The sequence below is a fragment of the Haliotis rubra genome, unplaced genomic scaffold (assembly GCF_003918875.1).
Source record: "Haliotis rubra isolate DU_JTF1 unplaced genomic scaffold, ASM391887v1 Scf1003, whole genome shotgun sequence".
NCBI classification, from domain to species: Eukaryota; Metazoa; Mollusca; class Gastropoda; order Lepetellida; family Haliotidae; genus Haliotis; species Haliotis rubra.
In genome coordinates, this window is record NW_025764897.1 from 136,350 (window position 1) to 152,354 (window position 16,005).

Here is a 16,005-nt window from a genome sequence, read left to right on the forward strand (position 1 = left end):
AGCCTAGTGGTTAAAGCGTTCGCTCGTCACCCGGAAGACCTGGGTTCGATTCCCCACATGGGTACAATGTGTGAAGCCCATTTCTGGTGTCCCCCGCCGTGATATTGATGGAATATTGCTAAAAGATCGTAAAACTAAACTCACTCACTTTACATATTCATGTACTAACTTCATTGCCATTTGATCTATTTTTTACGATTTTTGACACTGAAAGAAGTTCTATTCTTCTCTATGGTTCGGATATGGGGTTTAGATAATTATATAGAAGTTGAAATTTTACAAATGTTTGTATGTAAACGACTTCTGGGGGTTAAATCCCCAACGTCGAACCATGTTGTCAGAGGAGGAAATGGGTGACTTATCCAATGTATATTTTACTTATGATAGGACCGTTGCTTATTGTGTAAAATATGCTATATTCCTGATACGAGATTTGTGAACAAATGTATAATCTATTAGTTCTAGATTGTACCAGTGGGAAAACTAACTGGGCCTCTAAAATCAAACATACTCTCTACATGTATGGATTTGGCTATCTTTGGGAGGAACAATGTGTAGTTAATGTTAGAAATTTTATGTCGGTGTTTGTATACAGACTTAAAGTATCTTATGAGCAAGATTGGCATGCAACCCTCGATCGCAGCTCTAAATATTCAAACTATAATTCTGTTAAATCATCATTTGGCTTAGAATTGTATGTCAAAGAACTCACTATTGCGTTTGCTCAATTTAGATGTTTTTCACAGCGGCTTCGAATTGAAACTGGCAGATATGTTAAAGTGAGTGAGTGAGTTTAGTTTTACGCCGCTTTTAGCAATATTCCAGCAATATCACGGTGGGGGACACCAGAAATGGGCTTCACATATTGTACCCGATTGGAGAATCGAACCCGGGTCTTCCGCACGACGAACGAACGCTTTAACCAGTACGCTAACCCACCGCCCCATATATGTTAAAGAAAGTAAAGTTGATAGATTATGTCTTTTATGCAAAGAACGATATATTGAAGACGAATACCATTTTATATTGTTATGTAATATATAACAACATCTAAGGTCTCTACGTTTGCCAAAGAAATACTATTTGGATCCTATTGCACTTAAATTTAACATGTTAATGCAAGATGTAAATCCAGAAACTTTTAAAAATCTAGCAGTTTATGTATATATTGCTATGCGACATAGACAGTCATTTGTACATATTGTATCATAACCGAAGCGTATGTTATTGTTTATGTTGTATATTGTATATACTCTCTCATAGTCAATTGTAAATGTAGAATGGGCCTGTGGCCTCCACTACAAGAAATAAAGATTGATTGATTGAAGTAGAAAATGAAATTAATCTCCGATACCAGTAGTGCACAAAGTGAGGTGAGGTGAGGTGAAATTGGGTTTAACGTCGTGCTTGAGAATATTTCGCTCATATGACGACGTGCATGCCTGTGTATGTTTATGTGCGGCTGCTTGTACTAGCCCAGACTGAAGCTGGTTTTATAGTGTATGACGCGGTCGGGGATCGAACCCGCGACCTTCCGCTCTCCGGGCGGACGCTCTAACCACTACACCACGGAGGCGGTCAGTGCATAAAGTACAAATTCTTGTGATTTTTCAGTATTTTGCAAACTACCTGGTAATCTGTGGTTTGAGGCTTATATGTTTACAATACATTTAGCTAAATTATATGGTAACTGTCACAAGGTTTCGTCAATACTCGGTTTGTTTTAAAACATAACATAAGATTTACCCTTTAATGATTCGCGCCCGTTTTTGGCGCGGTGGGGTAGCCTAGTGGTTAAAGCGTTGGCTCGTCACTCCGAAGATCCGGGTTCGATTCCCCACATAGGTACAATGTGTGAAGTGATAATGCTTGAGTGAGATAGTATCATTTTACGCCGCCAACAGCAATATTCCAGCAATATCACGGCGGGGGACACCATAAATGGGCTTCACACATTGTACCCGTGTAGGGAATCGAACCCGGGTCTTCGGCGTGACGAGCGGATGCTTTACCCATTAGGTTACTCCACCCTATCCCTGCAATAATAGGGCGGGCAACTCGAGAAATGTGATTCATATACCGTACCCATACAAGGAATCGAACACCGGTCTTGGCCTGACGAGCGAACGCTTAAATCTCTACGTTACACCCCGGAAAAATCGCCCTTCACCTGGCTAGCAAATGCACGTTATTGTTAATTCGGATTTCTTCTTTTTTTCAGATTAGCCCGAGATGTATACTGAACATTAAAAGTACGCTTGGACTGTTCCATGATAAGACCTTCTGATATCTGATGGCAATGTTCCTGCTCTTTCTCGCCTGGAGAACATTTTTGTGCGTTTCTTGTCACTTCTACATTCCCGATCTCCCCGTGAAGCGCTATGTAAAACCAGGAGACATCAACATTGGGGCGATTTTTCCCATCTACAGTTACGACAAGGTCAAACCGTGCGGCAACCAATTACGCTCAACCGTCATTCTGCAATTTATCGAAGCTCTCGTTTTCGCCGTGGAACAAATAAACGATGATAACTCCATTCTACCTCAAGCATCCCTCGGCTTTGTTATCGTCGACGACTGTCTTAAAGAAACCACGACCATTGCCCAATCATTGTCCTTTCTCCCTCAGCCAAACACATGCACATGCAACGACACCTGTTCGTCAACTAACGGAACAGCGACACCTGCTTATGATGTCATCGGAGTCGTAGGTTCAATGAAGAGCTCGAACTCGATTGCTGCAGCGACCCTTCTCGGACCAGCTCATGTTCCACAGATAAGTTATGCGTCTTCTAGCGATGAGCTGAGTGACAAAATACTGTATCCATACTTCCTGAGAGTTGTGCCTCCTGATAGATTCCAAGTTGAAGGAATCGTAAGTTTGATTCAAACATTCGGCTGGAGTTATGTCTCTGTGGTGTACTCAGAAGGCAGTTATGGTGAACTTGGCTTCAAGAACTTGAAGCAGAGGATGGAAGAGCTGGGAATGTGTATAGGAACGTCTCATAAAGTTGCCGAGGGTTCAGAGCCGTCGGAGTATGACAAGGTTGCTCTGGAACTGAAAGCCCACGGTAAGGTTGTAGTCGTTTTCTCTGGGCCGACGCATGCCAAGCAGCTCTTCTCGGCTGTGAAGCGAGCTTCGGACCTAAAGAGGTACATCTGGATTGGCAGCGACGGCTGGGCGAAACGAATCAAGAACCTGGCTGAATTTTGGGAGGTAGCTCTCGGAGCCTTCACCTTCACGTTCTACTCCGAAGCGGTTCCTGGTTTTACAGAATGGTTTCAGGAGAAAGATCCCCTGTCGGAGAACGATCCTTGGTTCAAGGAATTCTGGGAGAGTCAGTTCGCATGTTCTTTTGATCCAGCTATTGGCAATCTCTGTGATGGGAGTATGAAATTGTCACCAACCAGCTTCAAGCCTGTGTCCACAGTCACCCCGGTAATGGACGCTGTATTGACATTTGCACATGCTGCACATGCACTGCTACAAGAGTCATGTCCTGACCGAAATGGAACTGACGCACGGGGCTGTATAACGGGACCCGGTCTGCTGGACCAAATACAGAAGCTGTCCTTCATGGGAAACAATGGACGTGTGTCCTTCGACGAGAGCGGGAATCTTCTTGGCAGATACATGGTGGAACAGCTTGTCAGAGAGGGAGACTCGTTCAAGCAGATACCAATAGGAGTCTACGACTGTGAAAGGGGAATTCTTGATTTCCTGTTTAACAATACCATCACATGGGACTACTTTTACCGAGCTGCGGACGCAGACATCCCTGAATCCGTCTGTAGCAAACCTTGTCTCCCTGGAGAATTCTTCATCCAAAAGGAACCACGATGTTGCTGGGAGTGTAAGAAATGCAGAGAGAATGAATACATTGTGCAAAACGGTACCAATTGTGCGCCATGTCCTCTCTACTGGTGGCCAGACGTTTCAACAAAATACAAATCATGCATTGAAATCAAATCTACGTTCCTACTATGGGGAGAACCCTTGTCAATCATGCTCCTATTCTTCTCATCTCTGGGAGTAATAGCAACAACGATCGTCTTCGTCCTGTACATTCGTTTCAACTCATCAAAGTGTATCAAAGCATCCAGCAGGGAGATGAGCTATTTGATGTTGGTTGGGTTGTTCCTTGGCTTCGTGACTGTTGTCATCCTGATATCTCCGCCATCTTGGGCCAGCTGCCAGATCAGTTTCTTCTGTTTCTGCATCAGTTTCTCGTGGATCTACAGTCCGCTTCTCACGAGGACCAGCAGGATCTTCAGGATCTTCGAATCCAGTAAGAGGTCTACAAAACGACCAAAGCTAGTCAGCCCAAAGTCCCAGGTCATCATTGCCTCCGGGCTTATTTTGATTCAGGTAAGTGTACAGTTTTGTTCCTTTGAGTGGCGGTGGGGTGGCCCAGTGGTTAAAGCGTTGGCTCGTCACGCCGAAGACCCGGGTTCGATTCCCCACCAGCTACAACGTGTGAAGCCAATTTCTGGTGTTCCCCGGCGTAATTGCTAAAAGCGGCGTAAACCTAAACTCACTCATACTCACTCACCTTTGAGCTGCATTTTAGAAGCTGGGACATCCGATATCAGTGAGTGAGTGAGTTTGGTTTTACGCCGCTTTTAGCAATATTTCAGCAATATCACGGCGGGGGACACCACAAATGGGCTTTACACCATACGATATCTAACAACCTTCATGGATAACAAGTTATTTCATTTCGTGAGTGCGATGTTTCGATGCAGATTCTTGTACCCTGGTCTTCGGCGTGACGAGTGAGTGAGTGAGTATGGTTTTACGCCGCTTTTAGCAATATTTCAGCAATATCACGGCGGAGAACACCAGAAATGTGCTGCACACATTGTGCCAATATCTAGAATCAAACCCGGGTCTTTAGCGCGACGAGCGAACGCTTTAACCACGAGGATATCCAGTGCAGAGGACTCGCGGCCAAAAGTTTATTACTAAGAGTTTGTGATGTCAATGGTTACATGATGTGTCCACGCTGTTTCCTAGATGATATCGGGAAACACAACATTCAGAAAGATTAATCGCCGTTTATTGCGACATGTTACAGTAATCAGCAAGAACGTGGCCCACTAATGGCCGCGCTAATCCAAGACAGAGGTTCGTGGTGAATATAGGAAACTAATCTGTCTTCCAGTTGCATCATAATGCATGATCTGTTCGGCGCGTCTGTTTCCCACATAATGCCTTTTAGCCGGAATAAATCCCTCTGATTCTAGACAATCACGTGTCGCCACGTACAGACGTAACAGAAGATCATTTTTGTCACACCACATCTACAGAACATCCGACATGTCCAACGAACTATATTTTTCATGACGAAAACGTAGATCTGTCCATTTTCAAGAACGGTTCCTCGTACTAAACGAACCAAAGAAGGTCAAACTTTTAATACATGCGGTAAATAACGAACTACGGTTATACCGAACTATGGTTATACCGAACTACGGCTATACCTAACTGTGGTTATAAGGAACTGCTGTCATACCGAACTTCGGTTATACCGATCCCGCTTATACCGAACTACGCTTATACCGAACTTTGGTTATAAGGAACTGCTGTCATACCGAACTTCGCTTATACCGATCCCGCGTATACCGAACTACGCTTATACCGGACTACGCTTATACCGAACTATGGTTATACCGAACTGTGGTTATAAGGAACTGCTGTTATACCGAACTTCAGTTATAACGATCCCGCTTATAACGAACACTGTTATAACGACCTACGAGTATACCGAAATACGGTTATAAGGAACTGACGCTATAGCGTGCTTATACGGATCTACGGTTATAACCAACTGCGGTTATAAGGAACTACGCTTATAAGGAACTACGGTTATATAACGAACACGCTTATAGGGAACTACGGTTATATAACGATCACGCTTATAAGGAACTATGGTTATAACGAACTACGGCTATGGTCTTTTTGTGTTCGTTATAACCGTAATTTACTGTTTACTGACGTTGTGTGTAACTATTTTGTACGTCGAGTCAATACTTCATGATGCAAATGCTATAGTCCTTTGCTAAATGGTCTGGCTGCATAGCCAAGTGGGGAAGCCCCGAGTTCGATCCCAAAATGGGTATACTGATTGAAAACGCTTTAGTGTTCATCCGCCGTGATATTGCGATAACAATTGTAATTTGCGACTCGCTCGTGTGAAACGGGGCACACACTTGTACATGAACCCGTGATCCGAGTTGAAACTGGTCTTCAGCAACCCTTCGTATCCATTTTGCGTAGCTTGATGCTCATGCTGTTGATCACTAGATTGTCTGGTCTGGACTCGATTATTTACTGACGGCCGCCATATAGCTGGAATATTTCTGAGTGCGGCGTTAAGCAACAAACAAACTTGTACATGAGAATAACAATTTATAGTCCATGTGGGGAATCGAACCCGGGCCTTCGGCGTGACGAGCGAACGCTTTACCCACTAGGCTACCCCACCGCCCCAATATATATAGGAAATGAATCGGCGTTTAGTAATCATTCCAAAAATACTTCTGCACCATTAATTTTATATGTGTTAATCGATTTTAAACTTCTAAAAGTAAAAAAACATAAATTCTCACAGTGAGTGAGTGAGTTTAGTTTTACGCCGCACTCAGCAATATTCCAGCTATATGGCGGCAGTCCGTAAATAATCGAGTCTGAACCAGACAATCCAGTGATCAACAGCATGAGCATCGATCTACGCAATTGGGACCAACCAAGTCAGCGAGCCTGACCACCCGATCCCGTCAGTCGTCTCTTACGACAAGCATGGGTTACTGAAGATCAATTCTGACACGGACGTTTACAGGTAAATTCACACAGTACAAACATGTTTAGACACCAATGAATTTGCTTTTTAACATATGACTGCAAATTCTTTTCTCATAATACTCGAGAATTATTTAAACCAATATATTTTGAATACGAGAAGACACAGGCACGGATCACATTTGATAAAACTGTTATAGGAAAACGTAATTATAGTTAAACAGACAAAATCAAACTTTAACGACAGACATCTTTGTATACCTTCATTTCCTACTCAGTTTATTCCACTGAATGAATTTCACCTGGGATGCTATTAAATACAGTACAAACAAGAAGATTTTGAATCTTGGGTCACGAACATGCTCAACAGATTTTCATTTAGAACGCAATAACAAGTAGGCATTTTTCATTCACTTCAGCCTGTCTGGATTGTTTGATCATCCCAAAAGTCCAAAGCCTGCAGGCGTTAGACAAAAAGCCGTAGCTCTTGAAACATATTACTTGTATGTGGGCTCACTAATAAATTAAACCAGTCACTTATGTGATTGGGAACGTTACTTACAATAATAGTAAAGTGTGGTTTAAAACACATATCTATTTGCTTGTGGTAAACATCACTGGGTCTTCGTCACGTTGTTTCAATACGATTTAAGTTCGGCAGTCACGTCCGATTGGTACATTTGTGCACACATACTCCTAGCATAGTCACGTACTTTTCCTTTTTCTGTAATATACCATCGATTAATCTTGCAGTGGACTTTAAACCACACCCCATCAGTGCAAGCAGTCAAAGCTGGCCATTTTCTGTATGATTTGGTCGACATGTATACTTAAAGGCAAAAGAAACGCACGTGCAGTACAATAAATAGTTTATAACATATTCAATACATATTCCATATAAGTCAATATGGAACTGATACAGTACAACCAGAAATTATTGGGAATGTAAAGATTGTAATTTAAAAAAAGAATTCACTCATTACTCACGTATTAAATGTGAATATTAGCAGAACATAACTCCAGATTCAAAGACAGGTGAACAGTTAGTATTTTGTCAAGTCACCATGGGCAGCAATGCAGGCTTCAATGCGGCGGGGCATACTACTGATCAAAGAAGTTAGAAAGTCGTGGTCCATGCTGTCCCAATATCGGACCACCTCTTCTTTCATTTCAGCAATATTTGTCAGATTGTTCTAATTGACACTTTCCTTCATAAGTCCCCAAACAATTTCTATTGGATTTAGGTCAGGGCTATAGCTTGGCCAATCTAATAATGTCATATTTTGGGTCCGAAACCAGGCCTGTGAATGCTTTAAACGATGTTTTGGGTCGTTGTCCAGCTGGAAAATTCAAAAATTTCCATAGAACACGTGAGCAGATGGAAATAAATGTCCCTTGAGAATATCTGTGTACCGCTCACTGTTCATATTCCCTTCAAATACACAGAGGGGCGTTGCCCCTAACACAGATATGCCACCCCACACGTTAAATTTCGGACTGTACTTTGGGCGCTGATACAAAGGTTTTTCAGTTTGTTTGGTCCAGAATTTCAGTGTATTAGGAAACAGCCATACAAAACTTTCATCAGAGAAAATCACATTGTCCCAGTTAAAATTTCTATGCTGGAAGCACCAGTTCAACCTTCGCTCCTTTTGTTTAGGTTTCATGATCGGTGATGGAATTCCTCGACTTTTCTGCCAACCCATTGCATGCAGCTCAGTTCTAATTGTCTCCTTACAGACAGCCACAGTTCCTCTATCAATCATATCCAGCCTTAAGTTTTCTAAACTCCTTCGTTTGTTTTTAGAAACAAGAATACCAAGCCACTTCCTGTCATCGACAGTCCAATTTCTGGGCCTACCTGAGCCTCCCTGGTGCTCAATGCCATATCCATTTGCAATATTTTTCAAAACACGATAAACAGTGGACAAAGGGATGCCTGTTCTACTTGTCTGCTAGCAAGTAAACAAAGGGGGATAAATCTTCACAAACTAATGAAAAAGGATAAACGGAGTTGTCTCTCTTGAATGAAACCAAGCACTTGATAGCTGGTCAAGGTTGCTTATGCTAGAAATCCAATTAAACATACTCCTAAAATTCTCAATAATTTCTGGTCATACTATACATGCATACAGGTTAACTGTTGCACAGATCATTTGGTTGACAAATGTTTGGGATAGTGCCGTAACATGGACTTGGATGATCAGACATCAAGGTCACAAGGTCACAAAATACCGTGTATGACCGCCATTTGCATTTACCACTGCGGCACAACGCCTGTACATGGAATGCACCAAATTGTTGGTAACGTTCAGTGGGATGTTGGTAACTGTCTGTAGCACTGCTGCTCATGGTTCAACAGCATTTGTTGGCCTTGGACGAACTTGGTTTAATCGTCTTTGAGTTTCGTCCCACAAATGTTCAGTTGGGTTTAGTCGGGACTCATGGATAGCCAGGGCAGAACAGCAATGTTGTGATGTTGCAGATGTTGTTGTGTTACCCTGTGGTTCTGATGTCTGGCAAAAAATGGCACAACATGGGGTTGGAGAGCCTGATCAATGTGCCGCTGAGCATTTACATCATTCCCCCTTCCAGGACCAATATTCTGAAACACAACTGGTCCTAGTCTCTGGTTGTAGCCAATACCTGCCATTACACATGGGCCGCCAAATCCGTTCCTTTCCATCACACTCTCATCAGCATAACAATGACCTCGTCTTTGCCATATCCTGACACGTCCGTCAGCATGGGGAAGACAAAATCGACTCTCGTCTGAGAAGCTCACACGGTTCCACTGTCTGTGACGCCAGTTCAGATGCTGTGTTGCCCACGGAAGATGAACCTGACAGTGACGTGGGGTCACGAAGCTGGGCGGCAATATTTCAGGTTGTTGACCTTCAGTCGACGTCGTACGGTACGGCCATTAAAGGTTATTGGTGAGCTCCAATGGTCCTTTGTGCTGTTTCACTGGCACAGAGAAATGAATCTGCCTGATGTTGACGACAGAAGAACCGGTCTTGTCTGGGCGTGGTCACTTTTGGCTTACCACTTCTTGGACGGTCAGCTGTGGTCTGCGTGGCTGCATAACGAAGTTTAAGGAGATAAATGGTCGTAACATGGACGTTAAAAGTACGGGCAACGTCATCCGCACTTTGGCCTGCATTTAGTCTACCAATAGCTTGATCCCTTTGACATGCATTTAATCTTGGCATCTTGAAGTCAGCTATCGAATAGTGACAGAGACCAACAATCTGCACCATTGTATAGCCATTTCAGTCAGCAAATGCACGTGCATGTTCATTTCACCTTGAAACTTCGATTTCTCCGTACCATGGTGTGTTTTAGCGATATGTTTTAAAAGTGACTAGCAACCTTAAATGAGGCAACATTAATGGAACAATTCATAAAATTAAACGTTTAAGCCCAGGAAATGTATTCGCAATGTTTACTTCATACTAAATAACTCAGACTGAAGTTTGACAATTTCCTTTAAAAAATTGCTTTTCTTTTGCCTTTATGGCGAACTATAAACTATAACTATAACTATAAAGCATCTAAAATTAGTGGTATCTCTGTGTTCGTTATTCGTTAAACCGCTTCCGTGGTGTAGTGATAAGGGTGTCCGCCCGGAGAGCGGAAGGTCGCAGGTTCGATCCCCATGCGCGCCGTGCCAAAAGACGTTAAAATATGGTACTTGTTGGTCCCTGCCTGGCGCTCGGCATTAACGGGTACAACAAGGACTGGTCGGCTTGGAGTAAGTATAATGTGTCTGAGTGGGGCATTCATGCTTAACTGCGGCATGGTATCTCAGTGAGCTAGCACTATAAAACCAGCTTCAGTCTGAGCTAGTACATGGAGCCACACATACACACTCATGCACGTCGTCATATGAGTGAAATAATGTTAAGTATGACGTTAAACCCCATTTCACCTCACCTCGTTATTCGTCATCGCGCTAATGTAGCCTCGTGGTAAAGCGTTCGCTCGTCAAAATCCCGGTTCGATTCCCACATGGGTACAAAATGTGAAGCCTATTTCCGGTGTCCCACGACGTAATATTGCTGGAATATTGCTTCGGGCGGCGTAACAACAGCACACTCACTCGCTCACTGGCTGTAAACCAGTTTGCTGTTTTTATAAACAACACGATGTTAAGCAACATTCACTCATAACAACTCTCTGTTTCAGGTCGCCATATGCATCGCAATCACTTTCATATACGCCCCCTCCCCCAAGCTATCGATGCCCGTGCGGACTGAAAGATACGTGGAGCAGAGCTGCGACTTCACCCTACCTGGATTAGCCTCGTTCCTGTCCTACAACCTCGTTCTGGTTGTCGTCTGCTGTTTCTTTGCCGTAAAGACCCGGAAACTACCGGACAATTTCAACGAGTCTCGTTTCATATCCATGTGCGTCTACACCACCCTGGTTCTGTGGTCAGCGTTCATTCCTTCATATTTCACAGCGGACAGGCAGTACCTGAAGACGGTCATGCTGTCGATTGTTCTAATTCTTAACAATATCGTCGCCCTTTGCTTTTTGTATATACCAAAGATTTACGCTGCCATGTATCTGGAGACCAACACAGTCATGCCCGCCGGGAGTACAAGATTCGCCAGGTCGACAACTGTCACGAACATCTCGGTGAACACTGAACGGAACGCCAACTTTCTCCAAGTACAACCAATTAATCCATGATCGTGTGTTTGTTTGTTTGTGGCTTAACGCCGCGCCCAGCAATTTTCCAGCTATATGACGGCAGTACGTAAATTATCGAGTTTCCGTTGTGATTTACGTGATGAGCATCGATCTACGCTATCGGGATACGGTTATGCATCAACTAAATCAACAAGCCTCACCGCCTGATCCCGTTAGTCGCCTCTTACGACAAATAGGGCTTACTAGAGATCGATTCTAACCCGCCTTTTCTCGGTCAGTTCCGGACGCGTGAAGGTCCGGGATAGAATGTACCTTCAGCAACCCCTGCTTGTCGTAAGAGGAGACTAACGGGATCGGGTGGTCAGGCTCGCTGACTTGGTTGACACATGTCATCGGTTCCCAATTGCGAGGATCGATGCTCATGCTGTTGATCACTGGATTGATTGGTTCAGACTTGATTATTTACAGATCACCGCCATATCGCTGGAATATTACCGAGTGCGGCGTAAAACAACAAACCAAACCAGTAGCTGGATTATTGTTGAGTGCGGCGTAAAAATAAACTCACTCACTCACTTTTCAGATTCTATTGTATGCCCTCTGCACATTGGCACGAGACATACTTGTCCCATTTTGAAAATTCAAATGTAATTTTTCATATTTGGCAAAATGGCCACAAGAAAACAATTAAATTCTTCTGTATATTAGAGCATAAGATAATATAACAGACCACAATAATAGTTGTCGAATTCGATGTCTGGTGAGATTTGAGCGCTGAAACACATAATGCGCGTATCTTATGCTTGAAAATTATCCGTGTGTTTTTAATGAGTTTGTGTATATGATTATATTTTGAAAATGAACTTATACAGTTATTGTCATGGAAACAGTTTGAAAACGTCCTTTTGAATAATCGCTTTCACTTTCGGTTATTTACAAAGAGAACAGATACAAATGTGTTTCATGAGAAGGTTTAAACAGGATATGGTGTTAATCAAAATAGCTGCAGTTTAACATACGGAAATACATAGTCACTAATACTCTACCTTTTATTAATATATGTTGTATATATACTTCTCTTCAAAAATGTAGACTCACTTAGAACACTCACTATATGTTATGTATATATATATGGTTACATCGAAGATTGATTTCTCCACTAACTTGGGGGGAACCAACTGCAAACTTTATGCATATGAATTGCACGAGGATCATGCATCAAATTGCTGAAAAGCATGTGCAAATATCGTGCATGTGAACAGCTGCTTCTAAAGTTTTGTTAAAAATTCGCCAATTTTCACTGATTTTCATCATTTACTAAACTCACAATAATCTTTTTAATGTTACGAATTTGTTTTATAATACATCAGTTCATGTGTAAACAGTACTCCTAAACAGTATGGAATATTTTGCATAATTTAGTTTAGAATAGTTACCTGAAGTGAGTGGCTACATTTACACTAGTGAGTCTAAACTTTTGATGAGAAGTATATAATTCCTGTCATTCAATGCGTTATTCTGAGCGGAACCGTCAGTAATTCAGTTTGTCATGCACTACAAAGCCCAAGGAACAGAACCCACTGTCCTGGCGCTGAGCACGTGAAGTCCGGGTGTGTCCGCGCTTTGACACTCCACGTCGACTGCACGTGGAGCACGAGTTCCACGTACAGTGGTTGTTGTGCATTGACGAATACACGAGAACAGCGACTTCACGTGCACTGCGTCAAGTAGCGCCTCGCGAGACAAAACACAAAACACAAAACCAAATGTTTTCCCATAGACTTCTATAATTACGTTATATATTTTGTTTAAATCAACAGCCATTCCATGTACATATTGGTACAGTTTGGCCTTTAAACTACAAAAAACCCACGAACCCACGAATATTTTCGAACACAGGAAGCTGAACACATCAACCCCAGTTCCGCACCAAATGGCACCTGCTCAAAACTATGTGAGCACACATTCAGCGTAAGTCACCTGTTAAAAAATGCAGCACTAGATATTAAAAAAGGGGTCAGTTTTAATTACTGGATGGATGTATATTTAACAAACATAAATATTTTACACAATATCATCCAATCACAGCTGTCACCATCCTCGATAATGTCCAGGGTATACGTTAAGATCACTCTCCACTATACCTTGGATTCATTTACGGCCCGATGGTTTTATTACCTCCCTTGGCTGGCTTTTTATCCAATCAGGTGTCTACGCTGGGAAGTTGAGCGTACCAATCACAACTCGCTTTCGCTTTTTAGATTATCTAAGCGTTTAAACTTGGCAACACAATTGATGCAGAGGTACTCTGAAAGAGGTAGAAGGAGTTCTTGCATACATGTATATTTTTTCTAAACTTTCAGACCTGTCAATTTGTCTGTATGATTTCCCTCCAAATCTGAGTCGCACTGCGAACAAACCTTCGCGTCTGCGACCGCTATCTTTGTTGACACTGGCAAGCTCGGTTGTAACGGCGGCCTAGCTGATTGGCTACTGTGAGAATGCGGAGCCAGCAAAGGAAGGTAATAAAATTATCGGGTCGAGCCATAGATGCATCCCGGGTTTAGTGGAGATTTATCGTAACGTATACCCTGGAGATTATCGAGGATGAGTTGTCACATGCCTCCATCAGATCTGAAGTTTACGTACGATACTCGCTCAGGGAGCAGCTGATTTTTATTTTGTATAGTAGAACCTGTAATCATGTTCATCTTAAGCTATGTTGTAGGTATTTCTTGAAAAACGCACTTTGGTATTTGTTGTCATGACTACATCATTCCTTATCGCCTGAATGACTCTTTCATGAGTTTGCATGCACTTATATTCTTTAATTAATTATCTTGATGTTTCGTGATTCTGCTTCAAATGGCAAGAACGTTACATTCTATGTTGTTGGGTTTGTTTTTCTGTTCTTGTTGTTTACTTGAAAATTTTATTTCTTGTACATTTTAACACACAGCGTCATGACGTTGGCGAGAGATTCACGCGTTACTGATGATGTACTAACAATCTGAGTTGTTTTCTCCTCGCTGTTAATTGTAGTTATTGGTTGTTGAATAAAATCATTTGACTTCTTGTACTTAAGGTATTTCTCGTGATGTACGTTTCCTGAAGGGGTACCGGTCAAAAAGCCCTTCGACCAAAAGCCCCTCTGGACAAAAGCCCCTCCCTAATTTGAACACCCCTGTCAAAAGCCCCTCGATTCATAAATTTCATAAAAGAATGAACATTTCTCACTGCTCTTATATATTTCATACAGTATTTTAAGTAGGAAAACGTATTTTATATTTAATAAAGTATAGTGAACTTTTCCCATTGCTTTTATATATTTTAAAAAATATTTTAAGTATTTTATCGTATCAATGTAAAGGAGATGGAGAATGTCTGTTCGACACAGATAATGGACGACGCAACCTTGCGGCATTAACAAAATGGACTTTCTTTCCGCCTCAGGCCACAACATTAGGTTGTGTTGATTTGTTTAATTAATTGTGATGGAATATACTTTTTCATGTCATTAATAATTTCTTGTTGATTTGTTATCATTTCTTTGATCTGATTTATTTCTTATTCGCTAAAATTATTTGCTAATTACATATGAATCTATATGTCATTTAGGGTCGTTATATTATAAAGCAATACAATTGTTCATGTCATTAATCGTTTCTTGCCTTTAATCATATTTTCCCAGAGGGGCTTTTGGTCGATGGGCTTTTGTACCAAGGGGCTTTTGCCTAAGACTCTCCTGAAGATACGGAATATGGTATTTGATTACAAATACACTGTTTCAACTGTGTCTTAGATATGCATGGATTGGAAGGGAGTTGGGGAGGTTACAGCTTTTTATCCATTGTTCAAGAAGGATACAAGGATTGCTTTCAGCTAGAATGGACTAGGAATATTCAAACTGGAAAATGTTCATATTCATATTCACTGTTTAAACATTTAATGTGCGTAAAGAATTTAGCAGTAGTAAATGTAAGGCAATCAAGAACATCTCTGTGGTAGTTTCGATGTGGTCATTATGATCTAATGTATAATAAAAACATATGTCATGCTTCTGAGAACCAACCCTGTTGTGTGAATCCAGAATGTGTGACGGTGCTAATATTGAAGATGAATATCACGTGCTTCTCATCTGTCCACAGGATGAAGATCTAAGCACCCATTATATACTCAGTATCCCATGTAGGTATACGTTCTGTCCCACAATTCACAAATTCTGTATACTAATGCCAACCGAAAATGTTGCTACCTTTATACAAAATGGATATAAAAGTTAACATGCTTGTACCACTCACCCATTATACCCGTTTTTACGTCTACGACCCCTTCGTCTACATAAAGAATGGATACCTTGAATTTGTCAGAAATTGCTGTGGCGTTCCAGAGTTTGCATGTTCCGGTCTCAGAACAGAAAAGCTCTGCCTCATAACTGGATGGCTCTGCCTCATAACTGAAATGCTCTGACTTATAACTGGATGGCTCTGCCTCATAATTGAAATGCCCTGCCTCATAACTGAAATGCTCTGCCTCATAACTAA

At 41.9% G+C, this 16,005-nt stretch overlaps 1 protein-coding gene across 1 annotated transcript; it reads left to right on the plus strand.

The window, feature by feature from the left end:
• The first annotated feature begins 2,293 nt into the window (after window positions 1-2,293).
• LOC124267380 (metabotropic glutamate receptor 4-like) lies at window positions 2,294-11,500 on the plus strand. Its single transcript, XM_046702295.1, has 2 exons — window positions 2,294-4,369; window positions 10,991-11,500. The coding sequence occupies exons 1-2, from the start codon at window positions 2,294-2,296 to the stop codon at window positions 11,498-11,500; spliced, it is 2,586 nt and encodes an 861-aa protein (XP_046558251.1).
• Window positions 11,501-16,005: the final 4,505 nt, after the last annotated feature.